At 48.8% G+C, this 14,157-nt stretch overlaps 1 protein-coding gene across 1 annotated transcript in view; it reads right to left on the reverse strand.

The window, feature by feature from the left end:
- Window positions 1-1,358: 1,358 nt before the first annotated feature.
- CHSY1 (chondroitin sulfate synthase 1) overlaps window positions 1,359-14,157 on the reverse strand; it is a 44,215-nt gene continuing 31,416 nt past the window's right edge. The window contains exon 3 of the mRNA XM_054561924.1: window positions 1,359-4,120. Coding sequence (XP_054417899.1) covers window positions 2,528-4,120 — 1,593 coding nt within the window. The 3' untranslated portion in view covers window positions 1,359-2,527. The remainder of the gene's footprint in view (window positions 4,121-14,157) is intronic.

The following is a 14,157-nucleotide window of genomic DNA, read 5'->3' on the forward strand; positions in this document are numbered from 1 at the left end:
GTCCGCTGCTCCCAGAGCACAGGTCTAGTGGCCCAGGGGACTGGCGTGGGGACAGACAGAGGGCACAGCAGGCGAGACACACGTTCCCACAACCTGAGTCCAGTTTGGCTGGAGGCGGTGACTGAAACTGCTGATTTGGAGGGGCGCTTTAGGAAGAGGGACCCCGGCAGCCAGACCTGTAGTGGCCGGGAAGAGCGTGAACCAGGAGTCCAGTGGGCATACAGTCCAGGTCAGAGACGGCCGGGGTCGGGGCTGGGACAGGGTCCGAGAGCACTTCTGGACACCGGACCTTGATGAAGCGAGGGTCGCGCCTCCAAAAGCACCAACAGAGAGGAGAAACAGACTCGAGCAGGAGTGGGAAGAGGGAAGGAGATGGCGCATCTTAACCAAGTGACACCAAGACGCCGGAAGGACATGTAAGCTCGATAAAGCCGTTGCACCATGTCCCAAATCCCTCTAGTTTGCTAGTATGATGGAATTTACATCACTTTGTTATTAAGATATATACTGCGCTCTTCCTTACTGAAGAATAGAAACGTCTCTGCTTTTTGCTCAAGGAAAAACTCAACACGCCCAGAAAGTAAACGGCAATTACGTGGCATGGCGGCATTTCCTTCTGTGGGCACAGTGTCATTATACTGGGTCTTGGCTGTCACTACCCGGAAGTACCTGTCCTGGGAGTGTGTCACATCCACAAAGCTTGCTACCTTGCCATCAAACACCTGGCCCTTTTCTTTTTTTTTTAAAATTCTTGGACGACACAGCAATTGTATGCAATTTATCCTGTAGCTGCATCCATCCTAAAACCCTGAACGCGTTCGTGACCCAGCGTTCCTTCAGCACTTGGTCAAATGCGGGTTCCAACAGGCCCAGGACGCCCGCTCCGGGGCCAGGAAGGTGCATTCGCTCCACGGAGCTGGGGGCCGGGGGCCGGGGGAAGGGAGGGGTCTGGTTGGAAGACCCCCGTTCTAAAGAATACAGATTCACTAAAGGACGAACCAAGACAAGACCATTCCAGGAGAAAACGGGGAAAGAAGCCCTCGGAGGTCGGGGTCGTTTCACTCCCAAACGGCAGCCCCCACAAACATTCCCCTCCAATAAACTGAAAAACCTGGTGACTCCGTGTTTAAGTTGTTTTATTCTCCAAACGCAACGCAACGAACTCTTCGGCTAAAACAGGAGGCACGAGACAAAACGGCTCTGAAGAGTCCGATTGAAAAATACTGTTCACTGGTTTATTTTTCCAAAGGAGCAACAGGCTATTTACAAAGGAGCAGATCTCCAATGACGGATATTAAAATGGCAAGTCTGTGACGGTTTGAAATCTAAGTGAAAAAACAAATTTATTAAGGCACATTTGATCCGTGAATTTAAAACAAACTTTCTGGTATAATGAAAGATCCATCTCATTTTTGTCCCTAAAGCACGTGAGCACCAAAATTGTCGAAGAACACTTAATATTTAGTAAAACAGTAAGGAATGTAGGAAGGAGGGAGGGGGGGCATTTTCAAAGGGAAATCTTTGGAGATCAGTTTACTGCAAACAAAAAAACACCGAACACACTCCCGATACACATAAATACTAACTAACAGGTACTTGAGAAATGGCAGCTCTCTAAACAATGAATATTAAATAAATTAAAGGTATTTCAGATACAAAGGATAAAACAAACGGTGATTAAAGAATGAAAGGGCTGTCCCCGCCAAGGTAACACAGGATGAAGAGAACAAAAGCAAGTATATTTTTTCCCAATACTTTCATCGGAGGGGGAGGGGGGGTTGTTTTTGCTTTAGTTTGCATACATTAGATTTATTACCTTAATTCTTTGCCATTCTAAAGATTAATATTGTATCCTTTAAAGAGAAGGGGTGGGAAGGAAAGTATCAAATCCTTCTTGGAACGGAATGCCAGGTCCATGTGGGCCACACGAATACAAGAACGGCCACATTATTTTATTGTGTCTTCCTTGCTCCTTTCGCTTGTCAAACCCTACGTGACCACAATGGGCACAAGAAAACACTTTGGAAAGCTCTCCTGAAGAGGATGATTCAACTGTTATCACATTTCCTTATTTTACAACCGGAACGCAAAATGGCTTTAAAAAAAAAAAATCATTGTAAAAAAGACAAAAGGTAGAAACTGTGCATCGTTAACAGTTAAAACAAAACACTGAGCAGAGCTACAGTGCTTTGTTACAATAATACTTTGCAGGAATTCAGGTTTTCTGCCCTAGGACTGTAGCAAAGGGGTCTGGAAAAGAAATATAACACTAAACAAAAGTTTCGCTCATCACGTACATTTCAAGCCACAAGGAAGCAGGTCTGCTACAAAACGTTCAGGAAGAACATGTGTTCAAAGGCAAACATGATCACGTTATTGTTCCAAAAGCTCATCCTGGAAGGAGTCCTTTGTAAGAAAGTCACGTGTAAAATATATCCTTGTGTGGACGTCAAAAACTGATCGTACAAAAAAATTTCTGAAAAATAAATTAGATAATTAAAAACGTCTTTTCCAGCGGAGCTGGACATCAGGCTGTCCTCACTGAGCCATTGTTATTGCTGCTTTTACTGTAACTTGGGTCGTTTTTCTCCAGCCACATTTCAGCCAGCTGCTGTGTGGACCCGTAGGTTGAGGCTTTGGACCCCAAGCACATTTTGTACTGCTTGGGATCCAGGTTGGGATCACAGAAGACTGGATGGTGGATGTGGACAACGCCCACTTCCTGGCTCCTGAATGTCTTCAGACCGGCCTGAACCACCTTGTTGAAGAGGTCCACGTCTTCCAGCCCCCAGCCCTGGATGGAGACGTCAAAGCCGCCGACACGGACGAGGTCTCCCTTGTAAATACAAGTGATGCCAAACCCATAGTTTCTCCAGAAGCCAGTTTTTTGAGTAAAGGCAAAATGGTTGTCACTGGGAGCTTTCCCGCTATAAACAATCTTTGGATCGTACTGGCTGAAGATGATTGGAAAATATATTTGTTGGCCCAGAACGGTATTTGCCCGGCATCGTTGGAGGAATTCGGCAGTAAACACGAGGTCGACGTCACAGAAGAAGAGCAGAGACTCGTTGTTAAACTGAGAGGATCCCACTTCCAGGGCCAGGGCTCTGGAAAACTCTCCCGACACGGGAAGAATCTGCATGTCGGCTTTCGGGTACTTGATGCGGTAATCGCGCATGAGCTCGACCTGCTTGGCCTTGTCGGGGTTGGAGTCGGAATTGAACAGCAGGACGACCAGCTTGACGTTCTGATTCGGAATGAGGCACGTCTTCTCGAAGTTCCCCATGAACCTCACGAACATGTCAAAGCGTCCCGACAAGGGGATCAAGATGTTGATCTTCTTCTCTTTGGGTTCTCTGCGCTCGCTCCGGGAGCCAGGGAGCTGGAAGCGGACGAGCTTCTTCAGGGAGTTGGAGAGGAAGGACAAGGACCCCGACTCCTGGTTGATCTTGTGGGCCAGCTCCACCGCGTCCAGCTGCTCGTGCTCCACAAACTGGATCTTGCTGAAGGTCTGCTGGAGGTAGGCGTGCCTCCGCACGGGCACCGTCATCTTCTTCCCTTTGTGCTTCTTGTACAGGAGCAGCAGGTCCAGGATGTACTCGGCCCCGTACATGGGGTTCACGCGGCGGTAGCCGTACTGGATCTCCTTGAAGTCGATGATGCGCCCCCTGGTCTTGGCGTTGGCGTTGATCATCTCCATGACCTGCATGACGATGTCGTCCAAGGCCTCCCGCTGCGCGGAGTCCATCCCTCTGCGGGGGGGCTGGCCGTCCACAGCCGAATACAAGTACTTCCCCGTCAGGAACTCCCACTCCAGGATCTCCTCCCGCTGGCGGGGCTGGAACCTCATGAAGGAGGGCGGGACCCCGAGCTGCAGGTCTTCCTTGTGCGTCTCCGTGTTGCTGTACTTGCTCATCAGGACGATCTCTCGGTGCAGCTGGATGGTGCGGTGGCGGAGCTCGGCTATTTTGCGGCTGAGCACGTAGCTGTGGAGCCTGTACTGGTAGGGGGGGCTTTTGTTGGGGTGCAGCGTGATGGCGCGGTGGATTTTACTGTTGTGGAGGTCTCGAATGTACCCCTTTTTGTTCTGTTCGTAATTCTCATAGAAAAGCTGCTGCATCTGTTAGGGGAAAAAAAAAGAAGGCGTTTTTAAGTGCTACGTGACAGAGTGTCGCGCGATTTTTCTACTTCTTTGCGTACCTGCGTCCTTTAAAAAATCTAAATAGGAGAATGCTTTCTCTATGAGCCACAGCCTACCAAAGGCCCTAGGGAGAGACAGCCTGTGGCAGCCCACCGCGATTAGAAGGGTTCATAAAGAGCTGTCAACTGCGTCAAGGAGCGAGGCTTCCTCAACAACCCGGATGGGCCAGGATAATTCTGCAAGCGAAGGGGATGAGGAGGAAGCTTTCCTGTGAAGAAAGGCGCTCACGTGGAAGACCGTGGGGGGCTTGGGATGACAAGCGAATGGCACTCAATGCAAGGCGGCTTCCTTAGCCCACCCAACTCCCCCTCTGTCCTACGCTATGGGTTTGAGGGCAACAAAAGCTTGAGCTCCGTCGGCCAGGACGGTCTGCTCCCTCAAGTTAGACAGAGAATACACTTAATGGCCTGGTACGTTCAGGCAACGAGACGGCGAACATCTGTTGGACCTCTGCAAAGCCTTGCGGAATGAAGAATAAAAATGCGCAACAGATAAAGACAACATTTCAGGTTGGCATCTGATAAACTAGCAGTTTCATTTATGGCTCGGTGTTGTCTTTCCTTCTCGTTGTTAAATGCTAACCCTTGAGGGAAGTGACGTGGATTTGGACCAAGTAGTTTATTTATTTTTACCTTTGGACACGTATTTTTGACTTTTTAAAAAAAATCTGGGAGCCACTGCAATTAACATAATAACAAAAAGAATACAGGTTAGCATTTTTACATCCCAATATCGTTTTCTATACAATACTATAAGGTATCACTACATAAAGGTGGTAAAGAGTAAAAAGAAGGGACATTAAACTTCCAAAAAAATGCCTTAAAACTTTTAAAAAGAGCCTGGGCTGCCGGCCGGGTTCTGTGCGTGGGTGCACTCACTTCCCACTGAATTCTGACCTGGCTCCGAAACGAAAGGGAGAACCACCAACATTCTGGCGCCCGCCCTTCGCCCCGCCCCCTCCCCGAACACCAATCACAGAGGCCTGGTCTCCGCGCGGAGTCGCAGCACCTCTCTGATGCCGCTCCCGCTTTCAAGCCCCCACTGCCACGATCCAGATCCAGGCGCTCGCTCCCGACCACAGAGGGCAGGGTGGGCGGGCAGGCAGCCGTTTGCACACCGAGGAGCGGCTCCTCCCCGGAAGAGGACCGTGCGGACGCCCTGTCCCCGAACGTCCAGCCTGCAGTATTTTGTGGAAAGTGGATGTTGGCCGTGTAGGCTGCCCGATGCACAGGAGCGTTGCTGGAGCAGTCGGGCTGGGGGCACGCGCCTCGCACCGCATGGCAAGGAAGAGCAGAGGGTCCCCGCCTTCACCTGCCGAGCCCAGCTCGGCGCCGGACACGTCCCGAGATGCGCAACGGACAGAGGATGAATTAGTGGTAAGCAGTCGAGTCACTCCGCACAGCAAGTATCAAGCAACTGCTGGGTGACTTCGCTGCAGAGGAACACAGGGTATGAGGACCGCTGTGACAGCATGGCCTTGGAACGAACTCACAGGGCCAAGACCAGGTTCCTCAGACCAGGACACGTGGAAAATGTAGAAGTTGGCAGCACATTTTGAAGAAAAATACGTCTTCCCAGGCTTAGGAGGTAGTTGTCCTTTGTTTGTTACTCTCCAGAAGACCAAATATGTAACTGCACATTATTGTCTCCGCTATCACCACCCTCCCACCCTGCCGCACAGGGACCACGAGCTCTGATGGGCGTCCTCAGCGAAGGTACGGCCTCCGTGGGTGACTGATCTCCCAGCCGCGCCGGGATTCCGTGTCCCCAAAACATTTTCAGGATCCGTGGCTCAGAACATCTCAGAGGCTGTCTGAGGCTGCTACCTTCACCGTGACTGAAGTCTAGGCACGTTTACCCGAGACGCAGCGCGTGTGTGCTGAAGACATGAATAAGAAGAGAAAATCACTAACAGGCTCGTGGGAGCCGAAAATCCCCGGGAACCAGGACAGACCAGCGGCGTTAAACTATAGTCAAGTTCTTGTAGGCACCTTCTGGCTGAGTTCCAGAAGTCCAGCTGAAAGAAGTGTTATGTTATATTCCTTTTTTTTTTTTAAATGAAGAAATCTATTGGAAGACAAAAGTGTGTGTGTGTGTGTGTGTGTGTGTGTGTATGTGTGAGTGATAGAGCACTTACTTTATTAGAAGTAAGGCCAAGCCTATGCCCAGACTAGCTGGTGCCCCCGATCCTGCGTCACCCCGAAGCTTTTACTTAGCCCACTAACAGGGCTACAAAATAAATGTTTTAGACAAAGAAGCCGCTTGCCCGACAGGCTGGAAGGGATACATACCGGCTATGACGTAAGGAAAATCTAAACAGCAAAAAAATTTTTTTCAGTTTTTATTAAATGTATTGGGGTAACACTGATTAGTAACGTTATATAAATTTCAGGAGCCCAACTTTATAGGGCATCTGTATACTATATTCTGTACGTAACACCGAAGTCTAGTCTCCTTCCGTCTCCATGAACCTGACCCCCTTTTCCCTCTTTGTCCCCTCCCCCCCTCCCCTCGGGTAAATATATTCTGTCGTTTTATCTATGAGTTTGGCTTTTTTGGTTTCTACCTATGAATTTGGCTTTTTCCTTTGTATGCTTGTTCGCTTGCTGCTTTTTGTTTTATACCCCACATATGAGTGAAATCGTATGGTTCTTGTCCTTTTCTGACCGATTTCGCTGAGCACAATACTCTCAAGATCCATCCGGGTTGCCCCAAACGGCAGGATTTCGCCCGTTTAACGGCTGAGCAGCGTTCCACGAACACGTGTACATCTTTTAATCCAACCGTCCACCGAAGGTTGTTTCCGTGTCTGGCCATTGTGAATAACGCTGCAATGAACACTAGGGTGCACTTGTCTATACAAATAAGTGTTCTAAATTTTTTTTTTTTTTTTTTTTGGTAGATACTCAGAAGTGGAATTGCTAGATCACATGGTGGGTTCCAGTCTTAACTTTCTGAGGAATCTGCACCCTGTTTCCACAGCGACCACACCATCTTCCGATCTCGCCCACTGTGCACACGAGTTCCCTCTTTTCCCACATCCGCTCCAACGCTTGTTAGCACAGCAAAAGTTTCAATGAGGTATTCAGGCCATGTCGGGGAAGAATGATCCAGAAATCGCCTGTGGTTCATGAAAGGGAGGCAGGACGGAGATCACGGGGAAGCTGCAGCCGGGTGTCTGGCCCCCCCACCGAGTGTCCAGATCCCCCCCTCGGACCCCCCGGGCAGCCCTGGCTGTGGCCTGGGAGGGCACAGCACCCCACGGCCCGCCATTCCCGCTTCTGCCTGCACCCCCCGTCGCCCTTTCCCTCCATCTCTTCCCATCGAGTGGGTTCCGCACTTCCAGACCTCCCTGCAGCCTTGGCGGAATTGCCGGCATTGCTTTCGGGTTTGGAAGCCTTTGTAAAATTCTCAAGTTGTCTTTCTTGGTTTGTGTTTGTCTTGACGAGTTTCTGGCTTTCGCTGCTGTTACTTGGGCGTCGCCTACCTTTTGTTTTCCTTTAAAGATGCCCGCTTGACGTAAGGAGGCGTGCTGAGGGGCGAGAGGAAATTCAGCCACTTCGCTCTTAGATGCTTGAATGAGAAAGGGTTGCATCACTAAGCTGAACACCTGCATCTTCTATCTTCTGTCCCTCTTTCTGTCACATTACAGCTAACTGGTTGCTAACTACAATGTTCCTACTACGCAGGTAAGATTTAATTTCTGAACTCCAGGCAACCTCCTAGGATTCAACAGGATCGAAGTCCCTAATCCTTAGGCGGTACGATCATATGACTAAAGTAAGTGTTTAGCGATTTCCTGGTTATAAAAATGAAACTATTATTTCTCTGGAAGAAAGCTGAGAATATGACAATGTAAGAAAAATAACGGTTAAGAACTAGGACTACACAGAGACATTTATTACTTTTATGCCGATAATATGTTGTAAGACCGTGTGCAGGTCACTTGAATTTGTTGGGTCTCAAGTGTTCTGACTGATAAAATGACTGTGTTGTACTAGAGGTTCCTTCAATGTAAAGAATTCTAAGATCTTATGTGCTCCTCTTTTAGGACCAGACACATGGAATCCTAAAGACTTGCCCTAATGTGCTTCTACCCATCCATTCTGATGAGGGTGAGGTATTGTGTTACAATATTTACAGGATTCTGCCTTCACTGGGTCAAAATGTATCTGCAGCATTAAAGAGTATCAACGTATAGCCAAATGAACTGTTTCCATCCTATAAAAACAAACCTCCAAATCTGCTATAGATAAAAAATAGTTTAAGGATATGCAGTTCATAACAGCTCATTTTAAGAACTGCAGGGGTATAACAAATACATAGTTTTTTGTTATAAACGCTTTTCAATACCAAGTTTAGAATTCAAGAGGAACTTATTGTTATAAAATTATTTCAGTGATCTACACTTTGGCATATTCTTTGGAAGAAGATTACAAAATGGAAAGTTAAAAAGTACTGCAAAAGAAAACACAAATCAATGCGTAGGGCCTATTTAATAATCACACGGTTTTTCCTTGCTCAAAACACAGTGAAGATTTTCTGAGATGCACTCATGACCATGGATGGCTTCATTTAGTATCGAGTGTCCATAAAAAGGGCCCCGAGTCCTGGACTCCAGCAAAGCCACCTCCCATTCTGTGAGTCCCAGCACGGTGAGTCATTCTGGGGTAAATCTGAGAGGGGCTTATAAAAGTCAGGGTCACAATATTCCCAGGACTGTCTGGCCCAGCTGCGAGTTACCACTCACCACCCACATGTCGTTTGCCGTTAACAAATACCTTCTACGGTCTTCATTAGCAAATGTCCTTCTTGTTCCGGCAATGGAAGCCAACATTCCCATTAAGTCCTGGTTCTTCCTGGTAACTGCTTACAGTGATATCCATCATTAACTACATATTTCCGCCACATCAACAGACTATCACCGCTCCACATCGACATCCATTTCTAATTCTGATTTACACAGCACTTCAGTGCATTGCAGAGAATTTGTTTTCTTATCTGTTGGTCCTGGAAATTAGCTCCAAGAAGATACGGGTTGCCTGAATGTCAAGACGCCTACTGTAACTGGTGGACGACGTTTCAAAAACACCATATGCACAAGTTTTAAGAATTTAAATTAACATTCTCATGCACCTATCGGTAGGGAGTCCAGATAATTTATCGTCTAAGGCAGGGCCCTTTGAGATGCAAGAAAAATGTGTTAATAATAAGGCCAAGACCACAAGTATCAAGTGGGCCTGTCCCCGGCTCTTACGGCCTACGGTGACCCTACATGTCCCCTAATTAGGTCTCCCCTAATTATTTCTGTGTATAGGCTTTGCCAATTTTCATCCAATTAAGTTCAAGGATTAGCTGCTTCGTATTTTAAAGACTCCATTCGAAAAAGTAAAATTTTTTATGGGAATAAAGCTGGGCCTCTGGGGGCAAAAAGGAGAACTGTACGTATGTGCCTGGAACGGTGAGTGTCAAATTCTGAACTCTAAGTACCTTTGAGAAAGGTTTGATATGTTTCAAAACAACTGAGAATTCAGTGTGGCAAAGTAAAACAAAAACTGTTGGTAGTCGCTTCAGCCTTCTACCTACGACAGTGAGCAAAGCGACTGGGTGGAAACCAAGGGTCCGCGAGTAAAGGCCGGGGGTCTGCGTGGCCGGCAGCGACGGTGAAAGGCGAGGGCCTGACTTTGAAAAGTGTTGTCTGAACACCCACCTCTGCCTGTGAGTCACGTGGACCTTGTGGGAGTCACTTCGGCTCTCCTGACAGCACCTGGGTTTTTTCCCCAGAGATAAGCACACATGGCACCATTATGAAGGAGGACTGTACGCAGAACTATCTCCAAACAGGCCTACGCAAATAAGGCACCAAACACTGAACACTCACGTTAAAGGCAGGGGGAGTGTAAAAAGCCACATACAAGGAAAGGCTAAGTACGCGCAGGATGGGAAGCCCGGGAGTGGGCGGCAGCCTCACCCTGGGCCTGGCTTGAGGGGCTCTAGGAAGGGCTCCCTCTCTCCCTGGAGGAGTCTCGCCAACCGGACTCGCCACAGAGGTGATTTCATCACAACGTGAGTGATCAACCTCTCCAGGAAGCCGACAGCCTCTCCCATGCATTCCTGCACTCATTCGATCTTACGGGGTAGTTCTAGTGCTTCCTACGTTTTAAAAACCGGGAGGCTCAAGTTTACATGCTCGGCAACTTGCCCGGTGCCCGGCTGTCATCTGCAGCTGGACCGGGGCGGGCCCTCGGCTCCGGTTCTGGACCCCTGGAGGTGGTCGCCTGGCAGGCGCTGCTCAGGGCACGGGGCACCTGCTGAGGCCGGGAGCTCACACGCCGGGGCAGGGACAGGCAGGTTACACTGAACAGGTAACGCATGGGGCTGCGATCCCAGGTGCGAGGAAGCACCGCAGGGAGGCAGCAGGGAGGGGGCGCTGCGTTCAGACACTTGGGCCGGGACGCCTCTCTGCTGGGGGACGTCGGAGCAGAGCCTTGGGGGTAGCAAGGGGTTAAGGAGGAGGCTGTACTCTATCTAGAACATTCATTTCTTCATCAAATGTGACTCACTGACTTTGCGCAAGGGCCCCGCGTGGGAGCAAGGAGCAGGGACTAGGGCTGGGCCACCTGGCCTGGGGCTCTCTCGCCTGGGCAACCTACGCGTTCTCCCGCGGGCTCTCCACGCGGCGCACCGCGAGTCTCATTGGCATGTGCAGTGCGGCCCCCTGTAAGTCTGGGGTTAGGTCATGCAGTGGGTCCGCATCTGCGTGTGTGTGGCGGGCGTGTGCGTGCATGTCCTTCGATGGCATCATCAATAAGGCCGGCTTAAAAGCTACAAAGGATGTCCCCATCTTCCTGAACAAGCGTGGAAACTCCGGAACCACATTCTGGTCAGAGAAAGCAGAAGGGCCAATGCCAAGAGCAGGCGAGTCCTCTCTTACGGTGGCACAACACGAACCTTCCTGGCGGCGGCACCATTTTCCACACTGGGATGACGAGGACGTTCAGGAACCTCCGCTTCCTGGGAAAACCCACTCTCCCGGCGGCGGAGGGCGCGGTAGGGCCCCGTCGGCTGTGTGAGCAGGTGGGGGCACGGAGCCCCGGCGGGCGCGGGTGGGGTGCCGCAGGGGAAGGGTCATTCCAGGGAAGGTGCCTCCTGCGTTCCGCATGGATTTCCACACCTTCCTCCCCGCCCACTTCCTTCCCCTCTGCTTACTTACAGTCAGCGGCTGGCAGCCGCCCCGCCTTGGCCCGGCCCCAGAACAAAGCGGGATCCAAATGCCAGCCTGGTCGTCTTTTAAAGTGGAAATGACTCACTCAAAAGAACGGAGCAACCTTCCCCCAGTGCCCGCAGGATACAGCGACTGAGGTTGGGGCAGTGAAGCCGTTACTGGTTAGAGCACTCAAATAATCCTTAAGGCAGAAAAATGGAAAGAAAACCATTCCCAACGAGAGGAATGGATGCCTTTTGTTTTATTAGTAACACTTACTTACACACGGGCTTCAAGTACTCGAAACTGAAAGTAAACGGAATGAAAACGCTCCTCCAAGGGAAAAGGATCTCAGCAATTTAAATGGGTTTCCTCCCCTGTTTCTCGCTTACCCTGTTCCTACGTGCCCCCCGATTTCACGTGGGCACCTCAGATGAGAAACCGGCAGGCTAGGTAACAAAATACGACACTCACCGTGGCACTTTAAAATCACTTCTTTGGTTAAATCCCATGGCCCTAGGGACTATCCAGCTCTTAGGGTTGCCCGTAGAGTCCTGGTTTCCTGTCTCATATTCTGTACCATTAAATACAACTAAGAAGCGAGTACTAGAGGAAGAATGGGGACAACTGCTTCTAAACATCAGACGCAGTGGGACTTCATCGATTGCAGGCAGAACTTCCCGCTCCTGCTTGGACCAGAACGACCGCACATGCAAGGCGCCCCTGTCCCTGCACAGCCCCGCTTCCTAACTTGCCTGTTTCCGAACGAACGCAGTCACAACCCCGACCGTGTGCGCACGTGACTGGCCGGGACAGCCAGGAAGGTGGGGGCGGGGGAGCTACGGGGGCCTTTACGAAGTCACAGGTCTATTTTTAAGAGCACAAGTCTGAAAAGGCTGCCAAGGGAGATAAGATCTCATCTCTCTCTTTGCCCCAGAGCTTCAAACAGACTCCACAATATGTGTCTTATAATCAAGACCGGCTACAGTGAAATGAAGAGGGTCCGCGGATCACGTGCAGACTTACCCCCCCGCCATGTCGGCAGTTGGCTGTGTCTGCCGCGTGACGCCTAAAATGTCATCTTGTAAAAATATTCAGGTCATGTGTAATTACTATTTTGAAACCGTTTTTTTTTATTATAAAGCAACATCCATTCATTATAGAATACCGAAAGGATGAGGGCTCGCTTATAAACTTCCTCTTGCTGACATTTAAAAAAGTGTTGTTCTCAGGGACATAGTCACACGCAAGGTAAATAAGAAAACTTGTTACACTCTGCAAACGATACAGTGTGCATTAACTTACGGGTACAGTAAGCCTTCGCTTAACATCATCATCAACAGGTCCTGGAACTTTAAGCAACAGGGCGCATAACAAAACCAATTTTATCACGGGCTAATAGATATAAATAAGAGTTAAAAAGTCCCTGAATGTTACAGTGAAATGACATTGAATGAAACGATGTTATTCGAGGACCTGCTGTAGATCATATCTGAGCAGTAATTCTATGTCTGACCGTCTTGTTGCCTTGAAATAGTTACCACCGCCACCTGCTGAATAAAACCAAGCTATTCTACTCCTGGTCAGTCAAGACCTTAGCCAATGAAAAAGAGACACTAAAATCATAAGCCACAAAAAAAAACAAAAATTTACATACTTTCTTAACCCAAGTTAGTCAGTATAAATTGTGTATAAATATACCAAGCATATGTGTATGTAAAATAAGCATACTCTAGCTGAACAATGTAATACTTATGAAACCCCATAAATATAAATGATAACAGCAGAATGAAAACCTTTCTTTCCCAGCCTCCTGGCCAGGCCTTTTCTTGTGTCCCATCCTGAGGGTAAGGCCAGGTGTCACACAGCACGGTGACACTGCGAGACAAAGGAGACAGGGAAGGTCTGTATTACGGAGCCCACGTTCACCGACAGGAAACAGGAAAACTCAGAGGTCAAACGGAACATGGACTCCATTCCTACCTCCCCTGTTACTACCTTAGGGTTCAACTGGTGTCAAAATAACTCAGAGACGCCACAACACTGTAATGTCCCCGAGTAGGACTGCGCACTCAAACACTGTCAACTACAGAACAATTAGCCACATGAGCAATAAAAGCCCCCACTTAACTGCGAACGCTCTGGCTTCTTTTCAAGTGCATCAGTGCGACTCGCTGAGCCGTTACACTGCGTGTATGTAACCAACACCAGCGACTCCCAAGGAACGCCAGGCGTGTTCCTAGAACACCAAGAAGCAATGTATGTTTAGTTTTAATCAGTTTAGTCTTTGTTGTAGCTGATTCGCAAGTATGTATCTATGCACGTGCTCAAGAACCACAAGCTTGGCTTTATTTCGTCCCAAACGTGGTGGTAATTAATGCAATTTGAGATTCTCCCTCAAATTACTGATAAATGTGACAGCAAGTCCATTCATGAGATTCCTTCTTTACACACCACGTTAAGCTTTGATAACTAATAATAAGGGGTTTCTGTGCTCCCCAAATGCCAGTTTTATCACAAATGTACCCCCAGGGTTGTGTTATTGTAAGGGAAAGCTAAAATCTGCGTAATACCCATTTAAAGGGCGATATCCCCAGGGAAACCCCCCATCTGGACTGATCTGTGAAGTTTCACACTATATTTCGAGAATATTCCCAACAGAACCCTTATATCCTTTTATTACAGCCAGAATGATTTTCCAGGAGAGGAAAACATGGGTGGAGTACCTAAGGACATCCCAAATCACTGGCAT

Source organism: Pteronotus mesoamericanus, unplaced genomic scaffold (genome assembly GCF_021234165.1).
Source record: "Pteronotus mesoamericanus isolate MK-2021 breed Mesoamerican mustached bat unplaced genomic scaffold, CSHL_Meso_final scaffold_582, whole genome shotgun sequence".
Classification (NCBI taxonomy): domain Eukaryota; kingdom Metazoa; phylum Chordata; class Mammalia; order Chiroptera; family Mormoopidae; genus Pteronotus; species Pteronotus mesoamericanus.